Source organism: Olea europaea, unplaced genomic scaffold (assembly GCF_002742605.1).
Source record: "Olea europaea var. sylvestris unplaced genomic scaffold, O_europaea_v1 scaffold1618, whole genome shotgun sequence".
Taxonomy (NCBI): Eukaryota; Viridiplantae; Streptophyta; class Magnoliopsida; order Lamiales; family Oleaceae; genus Olea; species Olea europaea.
Window position 1 is genome coordinate 72,680 of NW_019233817.1, and position 18,625 is coordinate 91,304.

The following is an 18,625-nucleotide window of genomic DNA, read 5'->3' on the forward strand; positions in this document are numbered from 1 at the left end:
ACAATTTCAAACCCTAATTATATAAATCTCAATTCCATCTCTCTCTCTCTCTCTCTCAATTCCCTCGACTCTCTCTCCCTCTCTACCATTAATTTCTCCCCAATCCCACCGAAAGATAAGAAAGTGCCACCGGAGGACTCCCTGAGAGACACTGCGATGCCCCCTTGACGATCTGTGGTGCGATGGTGCTTGGTGCGTCGATCTGTGATATGGTGGTGCGTTGATCTGTGGTGCTTGGTCTGCAGTGATGTGTATGGTGGTGATTTGTGTGAGCGGATCTATGCAGTGGCGAACTGTGTGGTGTTGCGATGATGCGAATGGCGGTGGTGGAGGTGGGGTTGGTTCTTCCTCCAACCTGTTGAGTCGAAGTTTCTGGGTATGAGGGTGGTGGTGTAGGTAGGTGGATGGTGGGGTACAATGGTGATGTTTGGAGTTTTGGGTTGGCTCCTTCCTTCAATCTGCTTGATCGTGGTTTTTAGGATGTGTGGTGGTGGTTGTGGTGGTGGGATGGGTTATCCAGTGGTTGTCTATTGAGGTATAGTTGGCAGTGATGGTAGTGCAATCAGGTAGAGATAGTGTTTGTGATACCGATTGGTTTGTGGTGTAACCGATGGTGATGGTAGTGCATTGTAGGTTGTGGCAGTGGTGACAGACGGAGTTAGGACGATGTGATAATTATTTAGATGTTGTGACCAATATGACCGAAAATAATTTGTTATAACCAATAAATTGGATAATTTGTGACCAACATGGTGGTGGTTTTGGCGGTGACGGTGGTGGTGCTGTTGGAGACAGCGTTGAAGTGGTGGTCGTAAGTGTTGGTGATGGTCACAGGTTATTTGGCTGATTGTGACGGTGAATTGGTTAATCTGTGACCAATGAAAAAGATAAATTGTGACAAAGAAATAATGTGTGACCTAAAAAATTAATAATTTATGACTGTCTAATAACTTGTGACTTATAATATTTGTGATTTGTGACCTACAAATATTTTTATTTGTAACTGAAAAATAATATGTGACCTATCAAATTTTTTATTTGTGACATAAAATAAGTTGTGAACAATAATTTGATAAGTTGTAATTAAAAATTAATTTGTGACTAATTAATTTTTTATTTGTGACCGATGAAAAAATTGTGACATACAAAATTTTTTGAATTGTGATCGTAAAATAATTTCTGACATAAAATTTCTGATTTGTGACCAAAAAAATAATAAGTGACTAATTAAATTGTTACTTTGTGACCAAATTGTATAAATATGTGACCTAAATATATTTAATTAATAAATTATTTAATTAATTAAATCATAAATAAATTTTAATAAAAAACTGATTTTTGAAATTTGAAACTTGTTTTCTTAATTTTGAAATATGTTATACTTAATCTCTTACTTATGAAATTTTCTTTTTTTTTATATGCACAAAATAAATTTTTAGACGCTAAGCCTCCATTTGATTTCCATTTTTTGGCCACAAAAATTAAAAATATAACCATTATCTATCGTATCAAGTCACCATTTTTGATTTTCCATATCTTGTATGGGGACAACGACTATATTTTTCGTTCTCATTGTTTTAAAAATGGAAAACAAACGGGGGCCTAAATTTAAAAATATTAAAGTTATGTTTTAATTTTAAATGATATTTTTATCAAAATAAGCTCATGTTCGGTGTGGATTAAAATTAGATATTTAGTAAATTTTGATAAAAGTTTTTTAAATGTGTGATTGAAAAGTTGTATATATGATTATTATCGACTGTTCTGACTTTGATTTTGATTAAAATCTAACTTAAATCAATACCAAACGAAGGCTAAATTAATCTACCTACACCCATCCCACCAAACACCTGCCCCCACCTATATCCACCATTGCGCATCGCCGCTGCCATCCCCTTTTACAGTAATCAACATCTACTCGTTGTCGAAATCCACACAATCGATGACTTCTTCGACAGCTAATTGATTGTCTCTCAGTGGTAAATAAGCTTTGTTATTCAAATAGTAAAGATAGAGGGAAAAACATAGCGATCATTGGAGAATATTAACTAAGCATAGTCTTCTTCTTCAACCATGATTCAATGGTGCTGGTATATTTTAAAATTATTTTTTAAAATTGAATTGAAAAACCAGCACTTGGTAAAATCTACGGAGTACTCATCAAAGCTGGTAACCACTAAAATCTACTTAATTGAATTTGTGTTCAATCCAGAAAATCGAGGACAGAGAAATCAATGGCACGTGACGAGATCTCTTGAATTTGCACTTTGACATATGACCTGTAACATGTTACCTATGACCCTATGGACATTGATAAGCTATTTGTAATATTGATCTAATGATTTGTGACCAATTCTCTTACATTTGTAACTTGTAGAAATTGATCTGTTACCTATGCAAAATGACATATGACTCGCTTACATTAATATGTGACCTATATAATATGACATTAGACTTGTGAATGATGACTTGTAACCTCAATAGTAACATGTGACCCGTGAACTATACACGTGACATGTGAACATAAATCAATGATTGTGACCTAATAAGATTGACCCGTGGCCTATAAAATATTGTTGACCTAATAACATTGACCTATGGCCTATAAAATATTGTTGACCTATGTGAACATAAATCAATGATTTGACCTAATAACTCAAGTCAAATTGCTTTGAAGGAAAAGTCAAACTTTAAATATTGAGACATTAGATGTAAATGCTTTGAATTTGTATGTAAAGGCAAAATGCTTTAATTCTTAACATTGAATCGACAATAGCTCAAAAAGAATTTTCATGCACGAGAAAAATTCACGTTACAAAAATGATTGCATAAAACCTATTTTCAAAAGATAAGTATTTCAACTCGACGATCAAATTTTCACAAAATCACTTACCTTAAAAAATTAAATGAGAAAGTCCTTCAAAAATCTACATTGATCAAAATTATCACGAAAAGAATGTTTATGGACACTCTGTCCATCTGAAGTTCGGATTGCCAACCGAACGTTCGGATGACCCAACAGTCAAAATTTTGGCCATTCTAACTCTGACAAATAATGGCTACTTCTGCACTATCCATATCACTAGTCTAGATCAACAGAAATTCTGTTGGTTTCACTGCTATAAATACTTCTTTGCTTTTCATTCACCTATAACATAAAATTGACATGTGACAGTAGGTATATTGTCGCTTTACGCACCACCATCTCTGACGGTGGATGGAGCAGCGTTGTGAGTTGGCACTCACAATAAGCGCAACATTGTCATCTGATAATAAGTTCAACATTGTCATGTGTGTGTCGACGATCTCTTATAGTGGGTGTGTTGCCATCGCAGGATTAAAGGGGTGTGTTTAGGTGGAGAGAGTGAGAAGATAGAAGATGAAGAATGAGAATAGAATGAAATGATTTTTAGAATTTGGAATTGAAAGGGGTTGGGATATTTAATTATTATATTAATATCTAACATGTGAACAAATAAATATCATAGCTGATTTAGGATTCATAATCTTTAAACACTAGTTTGCATGTAATTTTCACTATTTTTCACACATGTTCATAAAATAAAATTTTTCATACGTAAATTCAAAATTTTCCATATCTTTAACCACGTATTCTCCACAAATTCTTTATTCAAAATATTATTTTTAAAATAATGGTCATCAAACATAGGCTAAATAAAAAAGTAATTCATTAAGTCCTTGTTTGGGCTCATCAGTTCCAAAATACATTTTTTATATCTTATTTTTAACCGCACACTCTTCAATAAAATAATATTACAAGTAAACCTAAAATTAATTACTTATTTTTTAACCACACATTTTTCAAAAATTTATTATTTCAAAACACATTTTTTTCCAAAACCTCAGTAAAATGGAGCGCAAACAACGGCTTATTTTTTACAAAATTATTTATTTTAAAACTTAAGTGTGTTTGAGAGAGATTTTTTTAAAATTATTTTTATTCATACATTTTGCCATTGTTTAGGCCCCATTCTTCTAAACATTCTTTTTTTCAAACTCATTTTTAGTCATACATTTTTTAATAAAATAATATTACTTGCAAATCTAAACTTTTTCTTTAATTTTTAACCATATATTTTTCATCAATCACAATTTAAAAATGCATTCTTCCCCTTAAATTTAGCCAATAGTTTGTGGATTGTGCTTGGCGTATGTAATTTGGATAGATAGGAGTGTTCACACCCTCACATAGGGTGGGGCCGTCCAAAGGTGGGCTATGTACATATTTATGTACATCAAGATTTATCCATAGTTTATTGCCTGGGAATTGGACTATAAGGTCAATGAGATTGGGTTGGCTTTCAATCGTCCTGCATGAGAGGTAGGTTCAGATCAACTTGATTTTTATCTCTCTCTATATATCATTTTTACATTTATGTTATTCTTTGTGAAATAAGAGATAATCAAGTAGGACTTGAGAGGCTAGCCTTGAGATAGACTTCTAGCTGAGATAACTTTCAATGCAACAATTTGAAAAAGAGAAAAAGTATCGAGTAAAATAGTAAAAAAAAATAAAAAATGTACCGTATTTCTCCTCCTGTCTAGACTATCATGGGTCACGCTAACTTACAAAGTTGCAATACACCATAATAAAAGCATATGAGAAAATACGAAGTAATCTATTGTCTTTGCTTGTCGACCTAGATGATCTATTGATGATCAATATTGTAGTAAGAGGAAAAGAAAGCACAATTGATTTTTACAATAAGAGCGACTAAATTGAGAGCAACTTAAAACTATGCAATTGAGGTTCAATATTGACGAAGATCAAGTTTTTGTTAGTATTTTTGCTTCAAAAATTTCAACTTAAGAGGACTTCGGTTGTGAATAGGACATATATAATTTGGATGAAGGACAATTGTCTTCTCTCTTGTGTATATTTATCTTGTTAAATTATATAGTGTTATAGTTGAATTGGATTAGAGTTGCAATTTGAAAGGTAGTCCTTGGTAAATCAAATTGGAGTAATTCTTTGGATCTTTGCACGTATCTATGATTCACTGGATATAGACATTAGTTCTCTTTTATTGCACGTGTCTCAAGCGTTTTTAGAAGAAAAATTGTAAGCCTAGCATCGTGATTTTTCTTGTCTCTTTATAGGATGTTCAAAGAGTAAAAATTGATGGAGGTAGTAAATTTTAGAATATATATATATATTTTTTTTGTAAGACGTTTGGTGGGTTGTGGGCCAAGTCTTCTTCCATTTTTCATAATATGTTTACAAATACATTGTAGAGTTAACGCTAACTTGAGATAAAGCAATATCATCTCCTTCTCGATTGTCTATGAGAATGTAAAAAATGAGGATGAGGAAATTGATATTTCTCCAATTTGTAGACACAAAGAATCACTATAATGACTTACAAAATACATTATTAAAAAAATATAACATCAATTATAATTCGAAATGATAACGAAAACAATATTTTTCTTCCTTTTTTCTGCAACAAAAGAAAATGTAATGTAGATATCTTTGGTAAGAAATATTAAATATAGCTGTAGCAAACAATATTTTAATTTTTTTTTTTTTCATACTGTCAAATACTGGTAGACAATTAGCTAGAAAGGCAAGGCATGGTGGGTCGTGGGCGAATAGGGTGAATAAGGAGAGCCCATGACAAATGAAGGGGGAGTGCTAGGCGAATATGCTCTAGTAGGTGTTCTTGGGGTCATCGGACTTCTCGATGTGGACACCATCCCACTACGGCTCCCAGCACCATAGCGATTTTCTCCGCTCCTTCTCGGCCCTTTCTCCGCCCACTTGAGCTCTTGTTGTTTCACCTTAGATGGATATCCCATACAGCACCCAACATTTCCTGCCCTTTGTATGTACCTAAACTCAAATATGACAACACTAACATTAACTGTTGATATATCAATTAACACAGCATTCCTACCTGAATAATTCTACATGTATAGATTACTGTATCACATAAGTTAACCAAAAATCTCACATATGTGGGCCCCATGTGATGATAAAAAAATGTAAAAATAAAATAAATATACATCACTCATCCCTGCTTTGAGTTTTCTGTTGCATTTCTATGAAATGACTTTTTGTAAGCATAGAAAGGTCATTCCTTCCTCGTAACTTTGAAATGATCATTTTTCGAAAAAATTATATATATTTTAAGAGCTTGTTTGTCTCCATTTACGGAGGAAATTAAAGAGTTTTGAATTGTATTTTTCAAAGAATGTGTGGTTAAAATTTAAAATTTTTTTATTGGTTTGTGTACAATATCTTATTGTGTGAATGTGTGGTAGAAAATATTACGTTAACAAATAATTTAATTTGTTAAAAGATGACAAATGGAGACTAAATTAAACCCTTATTTGAGCCTTATTCTTTTAGAAAAATACATTTTTCAACAGTATTTTGACATCATTTCAATCACACATTTTTCAATAAAATAATATTACACGCAAATTCAAAACTTTTTTTTATTTTTTAAACATACATTTCTCATCAATACATTATTCAAAAATTCATTCTTTCCAAAAAATGGGTTCAAACAAAGATTAAGGCCATGTTCTCTTTACTGTTTTCGGGTCGTTTTCTGTTTTCGATTTTTCAAAACGGTGAAAACGTATTCTCTTTCCCGTTTTTGAAAACGAATTTTCGAAAACGAAAAAAAATTTGTGAAGAAAACACAAAACGACTTTTTTGTCGTTTTGGGCGTTTTCAGTGTAAAACTTGAAAAAATTGAAAACGCGGGAAACAACTTTTTTTTTTTTTTTTTTTTTTTTTTTTTAGGGGGGGGTGGGGGTTTTTTTAAATTTTAAAATTTTTTTAGGTGGTGTTGTGGTGATTCTCAAAATTAAAAAAAAAAATCATTTTTTTTTGTTTTGAGAAACTAACAAAAAGAACGCATTTTCAATAATTTCAAAACAAACACTCAAAACACAAAACTCAAAATGAATTCAAAACTCAAAACACAAAATTGAAACACAAAGAGAACACCCCCTAAGTTACTTAACAAACAACTATTATAACATTACTTTTTATATATTTTTCAGTCTTGATTTGACATAAGTCTACAAGGATAATAAAAAAACATGCTTAGCATTCAGCTATGTGCCGGCCACTGCCTTAAGATATACAGAAAAAGTTGGCAGCTTATCCAAAATAATCTGAGATTTCGATGAAAATATTCTATGTTGGGCCATTAAACCAAAGACAAACGTTACAATCTTACACCTAAATAACTCTAGGACTAACCGACTTATTAATAGGGACAAGAATTCCATCCTTAACTATTCGCATCTTAAATTCATTATATACCTTTTTTCCTATGAGAATTTAGTTTAAAATAGTAGTTTTAACTGTAAAGGGTATAGTTATTGTAAATTAAACTCGTGTTAATTAAAATTTATTATTTCACTTTAAAATGTCAACTTTTTAAAGAGGAAAAATCCAAACTCTTATATGTTAAATCGATGTAGATTAACCTTAACCTGCCCTACAAAATGATGAGTGGCTTGAGAAGGTCAATCTTAAAATTCGATTACTCGTTTTGAATTTAGACACGTCGAAAGAAAATAACTATACAAAATGATGAGTGGCTTGAGAAGGTCAATCTTAAAATTCGATTACTCGTTTTGAATTTAGACACGTCGAAAGAAAATAACTATATTGGTGCATACTACCATCCTGAATCAACGATATTAACAATTTTGCTGCCTCGAAGATAAAATTAATACATAAAAATAAATTTAATCATTACTAAAAATTTAAATATTTATATGTAATTGTTGAAGATGATACCAAACAATGAGGAAAAAACCATATGTACAAAAAAATACACTATAGAAGTGTTCCAGATACTGCATTGACAGCTTTTGATTGTGTGTGTGTGTGTGTATATATATATATATTTTGCCATGAACAAATGAAAAATCGTCAAGTGTATATCTATACAAATTTTGTGAACTAAGTACACCCACCATTGTTCAGAAAATAAACATAGTCTAAGTTTAGGTCTCATTTGCTACTCACTTAAAACAAATATGCGTATAAAATAATTAATTTATTCCTTTTTAACATAGATTCGTTTTCCTCTCATTTTTACGTTGAATCCAAGAATAACAAGGTGTATTTTTCAGTACCAAAAAAAGCAAAAAAAAAAAAAAGAAAAAGAAAATTCATACCTTTGGCTAAATCTTCTTCCTAAGCATTCTATGCACTTTCTACCTTCTGCCATCTCTCCCATGCCAATGTTCACACATTGCCTGCAATAAACTCTTCCACAGACCTACAAAAACATGTTTTTATTATTTTGAATAATTTCATTTTAATTAAAATCCATTATACTAACAAACAAACGAATTTCACGGTGTATTTTAAAAATAAAATGTAGCATAATTACCAGACAACGATGTCGGAAAATATAGATATAAGTTGAACAAACAGTGCAGATTTTGGAGTGAGGAATCCCAGGTCTTCTTCTTCCACCTCTTTCATGATAAGGGTTCAGAGAAGACACACTATAGCCACTCACTTGACTCACATCATCGTAAAACACACTTCTCTCTCCTGCATGTCTAAGAGGAGTTTCTCCATGAGAATATAAGTCACGACCTCGGCCCTCGTCTGGACGATGATGGCCGTGGCTGGGCGCATGGACGCGATCATCACGGACAACGACATGGTGGGCTGAACGATGATGATTTTGTTGCATGGATGAAGCTTCGAGGGCTCTGTTGAAATCCAGGCTAGGAATTTTGGTTAAAGAAGGTGAATTTGCTGGTATAGCATTAGTTTTCGGGATATTACGGGACTCGGAAGTGGAATCCATTGGGTGGGAACTTTTCTTTTCTGAATGGAGTTGCCGAACTTCAGCAAGATCTTGAAAAGTTAGATTCACAGAGTCATCAGGGACTCCTAAATACAATTCTTCAAGTTCTTTTTTTGCCTTTGCTAGTGTTGATCTGTCTCCCATTTTTCTTTACTGAAAATCCAGAACAAAATTCAGGGAGTTGGGCTATGGAGGAGTAGTGGAAATTAGGAGTCAATTGGGATGGATTATGTAATGGAGGAGGTGGAAATATAGCAAAGAGACAAATGCATGTTAGGCCGGTTTTTACGCGTTATGAAATTGTGAAACTTAGGCTTGGTTAAATTAATACCTTAACTTCCTTTCTTTGCAGGCCCAATCTTTAGATTGGTTGGTACTGGAAAGTTTTCATTAGTTTGCCAACTCTTAAGGACTAGTTAGTGTTTATTTGTTAAAATTTTTATCGACTTTTTAACAGGTCAAACATCAATTTTAATCATAAATTTAATAGGACCTTTAACATTTATCAACTTTTCAATCACTAATTTTATCAATTTTTATCAAAATTTGCTAAAACTTTTTTTAAATATTTTGTCAAAAAACCCTTTAATTACGCTCACACATGTTTGACTATTGCTTATTATTTATGTGTGATGTCACTTATATATATATATATAATGTAAGATACAAATCAAGGGTAAGAACACTTCAAAAAAGCTTTCTTAGAAATTACGATTTTTATAACTTATTCATAATGGTTAAGTTTGTAGTCATCATGGAAGAAATTTTAGATTCACAAGATTCTTTATGAAATATTATGAAAATAAAGAAATAAAGAATTAGAACAAAAAGAAAAATACAAGGATTTACATGTGTGGGTGCCCATATGAGTTGACCCTACCCAATTAGCGTGTATATTATAGGAAGAAGTTAGTTGATTTGAACTCATACCCACAACTATGTGCATAGAGACCAATGTCTTGTGATGAATATGCACTGAATATAATTCGAAAAATCATGAATAAAATAGTGCAAATTCCATGAAATTCATTATTTCTTATACCACCATCATAAAACTTGAGTGTTCGGATTGTACATACTCCCTTCAATTATGATCATTCCCCCGTTCCCACTTACATATATAAGATATTTTGAGTGAAACCTCTCTTGGTAGCAAGGTCTGAAAATAGAAGAAAAGACGTGATTTCACTATTTTTTTGACCAGGCACATACTTTATCACAGCAATATTTTTTATTGAAGTGATAATTCTGAAAAGACAACGTAGTAACCAAATTATTAGTGCTTAAGTTGGTGATTTTATATGTAGAGTGTATCTACTTGCAAAAAAATTTGGTTTCTTTCTTTCTTTCTTTTTTTTTTTTTGGAAGTTTTAAGTATTACTTGACTAGTTTTTAGCATAATATATAACATGGAATGCTCTATTTAAAAATAAAATAAAATAAAATGTTACACTACAATGTAGAAAGCAATTTATTATTAGAAATTTGTCACGCTGAATTTCCCTAAGATATGAGCCCTATAAAAACGACAAAGACGGCCGGGACATTAGCACTTGTCGTGAATCTTTTTGTCTACCTTGGAGGGGAAAATCCCATCAAATCTATACATGCAAACAAGATGTCGAAGTCACCTAATTAAATCCAGTTTAGTTATCTCTAGCAGAAATGTATAGCTATGAGAATTCTTATTGTTCTTATCGTGGCATTGTGAAGTTGAAACAAACCTCTTGTTATAATCTTAGAAACATCTGTTTAATCTAATTGTTTTGTTTTTACTTCTCGGTGTCTTTCCATGTTCGATTTTTGCTTGGCTTTCTCGATCATGGATTTGTTAATTATAGATGCCATTTTCTCATGAAACACAACGTTATTAGGAAAAATCACAGTAACGTGTTTAGGGAAAAAAAAAAGTCTCAAACGTGCTACAAATAACCTCCATATGCTAAAAAGAAAATTGTAGTCACAACTTGAACCAGTTATAAATAAAAACAAAGAAAGGACAATTTTTCTACGAAGTTTACCTCTAACTAATAATAATAATAATCTATATATTGCAAAAACATACTATATCATGGAAAAGGTTTAAAAATAAATTAAAATATTTATGTAAACCACCCCGAACATGCTCTAAATTTTGTCCTCCTATCGCTTCACGTCTCCAGATAAATCAGGCTCGACGATTCTAGGAGACTCTTTGAAGCAACAGTAGAATATATACATTCTCTTATCTCTATACTGGGGATCAATATAGATAGAACTGCAGATAAATATAGGTGGAAGAACATAACCAACTCCAATCCATTGTTTCCACTTTGAAGGTCCATAGTACAAGCTATAGGACTGTATCATAACAGGCAAAAAGATAACTGATTTTACAAAAGGATGCATCTATAACTTAAATGACATAAAACTGTAGTCTATCAGGTAAAATAGTACCGAAAAATTATACAACTCCAGAAGGGTCTCTCAAATTACCCGTCTTCACCCTTATTCTGCGCTTCATTTTTACATGCATTGTCCACTTCACCATATCCATCGCTCTCATCAGCAGATTGCGGAAGCAAACCGGGCCCAACTCCATTTGGCCCAATATACATATCCAACGGAAGGCTAGCAGCATTCATCAGCGTCGTCAAGCTCATACCAGCAGCCTCTTCGAGCATGTCATCCTCATGATGAGGATCAGAATTCAAGTCAAGTTGTCCCTTGTTGGCCTCGGCCAACTCCAATTGATTTCCACTCGGACCAGCTGCATTTTCTGTCTGAATCATATGCAGTAATGCATGTCCAGCAATTTCTTCGTTTTCCAGTCCAACATTTGCGGGACCCTTATCCTTTGCTTGGGCAAGAAGCTCGGCTTCCCGTTCTGATTGTTTCTTTTTCTTACGCATCATGAGTGTCTTGAAGCGACGTCTAACCGTCAAGCAAACATTGCATTTGCATGTGGGCTGATGCTTACCTTTCCCACTTGGAGGTTGAATGCAGACAATGCATGAGCAGCCCGGGCGATGCCGAGGATGTCTTGTAGTGATTCCAACCGAAGATTCTCCCAACTCATCGATGTTGTCTCCCAAAACGGCAGCAGTTGCCAAGGCATCTAAGCCAGAAGGCTCACCTTCTTTGGATGCTTTGTTATCTGCAATTCTTCACCTCTTAGAATCTTGAAAACGCGAAAAATTTTATGAATATTGATTGGTTGGAAAAGTAGATCAAAATCTGAAAGTGATTGAAGGGACCAGAGAAGGCATAATAAAACAGAAGCAAGTTGTGAATACATCGGGTTCTCATTGTAGCATTAACATGGAAGCCATTAAATTATCTACAGTCGTTCACATGTTCTAACCCACGTCTATAATAAATGTAATATTTACATCCATTCCTTGATCAAATAGATAAAGAACTCCTACTCAATCCATAATAAACTAATACAGCGTGTTTGGTAGCCAACATTGACTGACACTGGATAGCATCAAGGAAGAAAAGCTAAACTTTTTTTCACAAAATAATCTAGTCAATCTAGAATTGTGTACCAAGCATGCACTAATGGGATAAGAATATAATAGAAGATTCTATAAGAAAATATGTACTAACCTACAGTGGAAATACCCAAGAAAGAAGTAGGTCGTCTTATACATTTGAACAGATCCAGAAATGAGTAAAGGTTCCACGCACAGCATGTGTGATTAGGTTGCAGCAGCCTATTCCACATACTTAAAAACAGAGGACGATGTGGAATACAAGGCCAATGTGACTTGAATAACACAAATTCAAGCATCTTATACTAATTGACCAGTAGTCGCTTCGTCATATTGAATGAGCTAGAGTTCCTAAACTATCTACCAACCCATACAAGATTATGATAAATTCATGTGAAGTGTAGGAAGCATGACATGAACAAAGATCCTGGGTTCGAATCTTGTGAACGCGATAGAAATCTATGAGGGTAAAATAGGCTCAAGTTCTCCCAAAGCAGGCAGTATGTAAGTTAACGGCTTGAGCATAAAGGCTGGGTCGTTACAAAAACACATTAAGCCATAATCTCAATTACAATAGCAGTATTAAGCCAAAAAAATAAAAAGAAAGAAAGAAAGAAAAAAAAGGGGAGAGTGAAGCACACACAAGCTGACATACAGATTTACAATAATTCATGCTTAATTTAAGAGCAACCTCCTTGAAGCTGTAAGTTTTCACTATGAAGAAGATTACAATAATGATCTCACACCTCTCGATCTGTGTAGAAAAACATGCCCCTAAAAAGATCATTTATACACGTAGAAATAACAGTGATCTTGTACACATATGGAATACTCAATATAACCCTGAAACCAAAATACCTAATTAGGTCAATCCGCAACCAAGGGAACAGTTGTATAGTATCATCAAGATCCATACAATCCAAAAATAAAATAAAACGATAACAGTTTTGTGCTAGCTCCCTCATTGTATCTTAGGCAAGTAATTGGGTATGTTAAACAACTTTCTCCTTAAACAAAAACATTTCATTTAGCAGGACATTATTGCATGCACATTCACGATGACAAGGATTCAAAACATCTGATCTCTCATCATCTTCAAACCCAACAAACATTCTGGAAAAGCTAAGTTAATCCCTTTGTTTGGTAGGAAGAATTGGTTAGCACTCGATCATACTAAGAAAAAAGGCAAAAATTTTGCTAACTATATTGTACATTCCTACCTAGTATTACGTAACAAACATGCACTTAGTGTCCATGCGTTATTCTTAATGTGTGTGTTCATGCATGTGCAATGTGTGTACGTGTGAGAGAGGAGAAGTTTGAATAAAGGAATCAGTACCCTGGCTCAAACCCTTGTTAACTGTAAAGAAAGCATCCAGATCCCTTGGATTTATATCCGCTGGAGCAGCACACGAACTCCTGAAAGCAAATGTTATACTAGCATAAGTTAACTTCGGCTCTTTTTCTATTTTCCTTTGGACAGGAACTGAGTGAGGTGGTCAGGGTGTAGATAAGTTTACACGTTTAATTTATCGTGAGTTTCTTTCTTTGAACAAGTTGTGCATAAGGTAGTGGACAAGTTGTGCATAAGGTAGTGGACAATTGACCTATATTTCTAGCTCAATTATTTTGACGCTTCACCAGTTATATTGCTAGAAAAAATTTGCAGCTATTTCATTAAAAACTTAGCATTATGTAATAAAATCTTCATTTAATAAAATGTTTACGCCAAGAATAAATTTTTAAGTGGACCTGTTTGAGTCCCATGTATTCTCCGAACATGTCCACTTTGCAGAAAGAAGAGCATGCAAAGGTAATCTTCGCCATTTTGTGCATCTGTCACATTGAGCCAATTGTTCCTGCTCCCTGAAAAGAGTGAATGCTTTCAGATCTATATGCCATATTACAATCTATCATATAGTTGGTTATATGGTGCATTGTACCATCATAAAACAACATTTGAACTAGTTCATTGTCCAACACAAACCTCATTTTTGACATCAAAGAAAACTTAAGAGGCAATTGCATGTCTTCTCTTCATCTTTTCACATCACATGCATATATGGAATAGAAAATAAAAAATGGACAATTAGTTACTTCATCAATCAGATCACATTGATCCTTACCCGGAAATCCGAGATGTAAAAAATGTCCTCTTTCCGAAAATTGGTGGTTCCTAAATAACAAGAATAGAGTAAACACTTAAAGCACCTTAAAAATTGTCTTAAGAGTTCGATATTAAGATCTCTGCATACCCAAAGAATAGCGTTAAACAGATTTTAAAGAAATATAAACAACAACCAGATATCAAAGAAGAAAAGAAAAGAATTATAAATGAAACTTTATTTACCTCAAATTCTTCAAATGCATGATCCTCAATCATGACAATGGTAGGTTCGGAAGATGGGGATGGACGGAACAATCCCTGTGCTTCTTCCCAGGTGACTTTAAGCTCCATAGCATCATCACTATGCATGAGAAGCCTCTTATTTTTTATGTTTCTCATCTTCTTCTTCTCTAAAATCGGAGTAGGATGCTTCATAGAATAATCACTTGTTCTGCCTCCATTCTAACAAGTTTTGGAAAATCAAGGCATCTCAATTAGCATTAAATGTTAAAAAGCTAAAAGCACTAAAACCCAAATGGTAGCAAGGGAGCAACTTACTGGAAGCAGGTTATCGGCATGACCAGAAACTGACATTTCCCTGGGAGAACCACCATGGGGAATGGCTGGCGTTTGGGAATCCTACTTGTTAGCATTTGAAATATGCAAAAGTTATTTAACACAACTAAGAAAATGGAAAATGAAAAAACGGAAACAACTAACAAACTAATGACCGAGATAACTACCTGCATATCAGAAGTGGTGGTAGCTTTCCGAGAACCTATGACAAGCTGACCCCCAGGATCTCTCCGGCTAAATGTGACTACCAAAAAACAAATATATGCATGTTAAGAAGGGCATTAGTTTCGATCAAATGGCTACAAAACATACAAAATGAGAGACTTAGCAGATTATCTAGAATACTTACAAGCACATATAAGGATCAACCCAAATGCTCAAAATTAAAATATTCCAACCATACATATCCAGGACAGTACAACGAGAAAAGAAAAATAATTGTTTATATCAAAATATGAATATGATGTAATTCTGTCTCAAACAACCACTACTTGTGACCCAGAAGTCAAGGAAAAAAGGGGAGAAATGTTATAGTACAAGGAAGGTTTGCTACAGATAAAAAAATTATCATTGACCTCAATCAGAAGAGAGAAAATCTTATAATAAAGTCTGTGGGTTTGTAGTGAGGAAAATCACCATAAGCAGCAGTTATGAAACCACAAAAACCAAACAAAGAAGAAAACAAGCAGTAGTTTCAGGTTCGGGATTATAAAAGCCACAGTTCATTACATCTCCAAAATGTCCTGAGTTAATACAGGATACCTGTGTCACCAGCTTGTACTTGCAAACTTTGGATGCAAGGGGTTACTCCCTCCAAAACATACATTCGGCTGTTATTATTGGGCCAAAATCGGAATTGAAATGTCCACTCGTTCCCCTTTATGTCCTGAATCCTAATTGGTATACCTTCTGACTGATTAATAGGAGGAAAGTACGCCTGCAAAACATGTTAGCTTAAAACATAAAATAAGAGAGAAGCAAAAATAAAAAGTGGGTATCTTGCCAAGTTTAAAACGACATGCTTGGAAAGGACATTTTTGAAGCAAAAATGAAAAACTCACTTCAGCACATGCTTTGGGCAGAACCAAACGACCAATTCTTCCAGCGTCACTAGCGCTCAGAACCTTTTCAAACAATGGTATGATAGTAGATTTCAAACTAGAATATCACAGTTAAGGCAAATAGGAGTTATAAAATAACAAAATCTACTAGTCAATATCAAATTGATAACATTTATAATGTAACCAAAGAAGAGCATGGCGATAATGGAGAAGAAATTAGTATGGATACTCTCCAGACAATTGCTGCAACTCTTGCTCTGTAATCCTCGGCCAGTATCGAGGAAGCAACTGACTCCGGCCCCGTCCTTCGGCAGGAGGCCTTGCTACGCGTGCAGTTCCTTTGTTTTGTTCAGAACCTGATACAGGGGGTTTTGGCAAAATATTTCGTGACCTCTGCCCCTGCTCAGACGAGCCTTTGCTCTGTTCGCTTCCTTCGGTGATTCCAGCAGGAAAAGGCAAAACAAAGTTGTTACTACCTATAGGTGAACTCAAAGGGATGTTTGGATGTGGTTGTGCAAGAGATTCATGAGCATCCTTAAGCCCTTGCTTCGGCCTGCTGTTGTCTGTTTTGATGAAGGAAGAGGACTCAGGTGATCGTTTGTTGCGATTCAAAAAGTGTCTGTTCCTTTCCACGCTCTCTCGTTTCTGAGACTGAAAGGGTCGTTCGGGCTCATTGGCCCCTATGGTCTTCGTCAACTGCAGTAGCCTCTCCATACTAAATTTTTCATCATTAATTCTATTCTCAACAGCCGTAGGATGATCATATCCAATACCATTTGTGACAAAGGTGCCATTTGGAATGGCATCAAGAGGGATCTACAGGAAAAAATTTGGAAAGTTTTAAGAACCAAATGTGCTAGAAGTAAAGAATACCTACTTGCTTAATATAATATATAACCTCCAAGCTAACATACATAACGAGCCAGTAATTTGCAAAATAGTCAAAACATAAGCTGTTCAAGATTCTCATCACAATACAGACCATTTGGCAATCTCAGATAACCAAAATACCTGTGTTGATTGCATTAAATTAATTTCCATCTGCTTTGTGCAGTCTCTGCACCCTATACCTCCAAAATCCATATATTCATGTAAAAATCTTGAAGCAATGCATCCACAGTGGATGCGCTGTCAACAGATTTCAAAAGGTTAGAAAATGCAAAAGAAAAAAACAACAATATAACAATAGATGTACACGTCTAACTATTATTACCTTCCTACATACTCTGCATTCCCTCCAACCAGATTCCTCTTGGTGGAATGATTCGCAAAAATCTGAATTCTCATAAGCAGATCTGAAACCGACATCAAGTAAGTAACAAGAGAAACATCAGGAAAAATGATGTTCTAGATTATTTTGCATAAGACAAAATATCGAGCTAAGAAAAGAAACTTCAATTCCTTTTCTTTGAGGTCGTCTTTGTTATATTTCTATTACTTCAGATAATTGTAAAACACCAAATTATGTCTTCCCAAGGGATAAAGCTAAAAAGACATAATAAATTGATTTCTGATCTCACTCCTTCACATACAGCTCATTACAACTTAGCCCCTATTTGATCGCTATTATTTTGAGAAAATGGAGTTTTGATAGGGGATTTTTTTTGGAGAATGTGTGGTTAAAAAATAAGGAAAAATTTTGAATTTACATGCAAAATATTTTATTGTGTAAATGTGTAGTTAAAAATAAGTATGTAAATTATAGAATGTTGGAATAATAGTTGTTAAACAGGGCCTTGGTCTTGCTTCTCCTAATTTATCTTCTATTAGTACTACCTCTACTTTTAGTGCATATCATGATTTCTTATTTTATTTAATTAGTATGACCATGAATACATGTTCACATTTCATTTCTTCTACATTGTTTATGAAATTTTGAAGGCCCAAGACTTAATACCATAAGCATAATTGGCTTAATAATTCTATAAATATTAACCTTTTCACTAGATAAGTATCTTCTCGTCACATAAATATGCTAGACACTTCATTCTACTTCAATTTTATGCATTACAATCTTTAAGTCCCTTTTGATAATCAACCCAAATATATATTTTTCTTAAAGATCTATCGAACCTACACATGTAAAATTACAGTTATGAGAAAATGCAATCTTAAGTTATGAAGTCACAATCATTCTTGTCCCTATTGTGACTAAGATATGCTAATGAATACCATCCCAGTTCTATTTAACATAGAATAATTAGATTCCATAATGCTCCTTCAAAGTTAATATTTTTCCTCACTATGGAGAATTAATTCTATCATTCGCCATAGACTTGTGTGGTACGTTAGCTTTGAATTTAACCAATTCGAGCTCAACACTTGAAAAATCAAGAAAACGGGGGGGGGGGGGGGGGGGGGGGGTTGGATTGGTTGGGAATATTCTTGATTTCTAGATAGAAGTATATAAAAGGAGGATCCTGTGAGAATATAGGATCATCCCATCTTGTTACCAAAACTGAATTTTTTTTCCCTAGGACAAAATATGTGGGTAAGCCATGACAAATTGAGCCAGTGAAAGAGATGAAAACTTATGGGTAGACGATCAGGAACAATGGCAAAACTCTCCAGAGTATTTTTTTTTTTTTT

The 18,625-nt window shown here is 33.9% G+C and overlaps 2 protein-coding genes across 2 annotated transcripts in view; both read right to left on the reverse strand.

Moving 5' to 3' along the window:
* Nucleotides 1–5,483: 5,483 nt before the first annotated feature.
* Nucleotides 5,484–8,994, reverse strand: LOC111377188. The gene is made up of 3 exons (XM_023000252.1): nt 8,388–8,994; nt 8,170–8,273; nt 5,484–5,854 (listed from the first exon to the last, which is right to left on the reverse strand). The coding sequence occupies exons 1-3, from the start codon at nt 8,958–8,960 to the stop codon at nt 5,581–5,583; spliced, it is 951 nt and encodes a 316-aa protein (XP_022856020.1). The 5' UTR covers nt 8,961–8,994; the 3' UTR covers nt 5,484–5,580.
* Nucleotides 8,995–11,088: 2,094 nt separating this feature from the next.
* Nucleotides 11,089–18,625, reverse strand: part of LOC111377180 (B3 domain-containing transcription repressor VAL1-like) — a 10,866-nt gene continuing 3,329 nt past the window's right edge. The window contains exons 2-13 of the mRNA XM_023000234.1: nt 17,250–17,331; nt 17,048–17,164; nt 16,266–16,852; nt 16,037–16,133; nt 15,738–15,912; nt 15,143–15,219; nt 14,958–15,038; nt 14,643–14,861; nt 14,419–14,468; nt 14,045–14,158; nt 13,632–13,711; nt 11,089–11,952 (exon numbers count right to left, since the gene is read on the reverse strand). Coding sequence (XP_022856002.1) covers nt 11,288–11,952; nt 13,632–13,711; nt 14,045–14,158; nt 14,419–14,468; nt 14,643–14,861; nt 14,958–15,038; nt 15,143–15,219; nt 15,738–15,912; nt 16,037–16,133; nt 16,266–16,852; nt 17,048–17,119 — 2,217 coding nt within the window. The 5' untranslated portion in view covers nt 17,120–17,164; nt 17,250–17,331 and the 3' untranslated portion in view covers nt 11,089–11,287. The remainder of the gene's footprint in view (nt 11,953–13,631; nt 13,712–14,044; nt 14,159–14,418; nt 14,469–14,642; nt 14,862–14,957; nt 15,039–15,142; nt 15,220–15,737; nt 15,913–16,036; nt 16,134–16,265; nt 16,853–17,047; nt 17,165–17,249; nt 17,332–18,625) is intronic.

Coding starts and splice junctions, on each gene's coding strand:
- LOC111377188 (XM_023000252.1), bottom strand. CDS start 8,960: ATGGGAGACAGATCAACACTAGCAAAGGCAAAAAAAGAACTTGAAGAA. Junction 8,274..8,387: donor TTTTCCGACATCGTTGTCTG/GTAATTATGCTA, acceptor ATGTTTTTGTAG/GTCTGTGGAAGAGTTTATTG. Junction 5,855..8,169: donor GGAAGAAGATTTAGCCAAAG/GTATGAATTTTC, acceptor ATTTGAGTTTAG/GTACATACAAAGGGCAGGAA.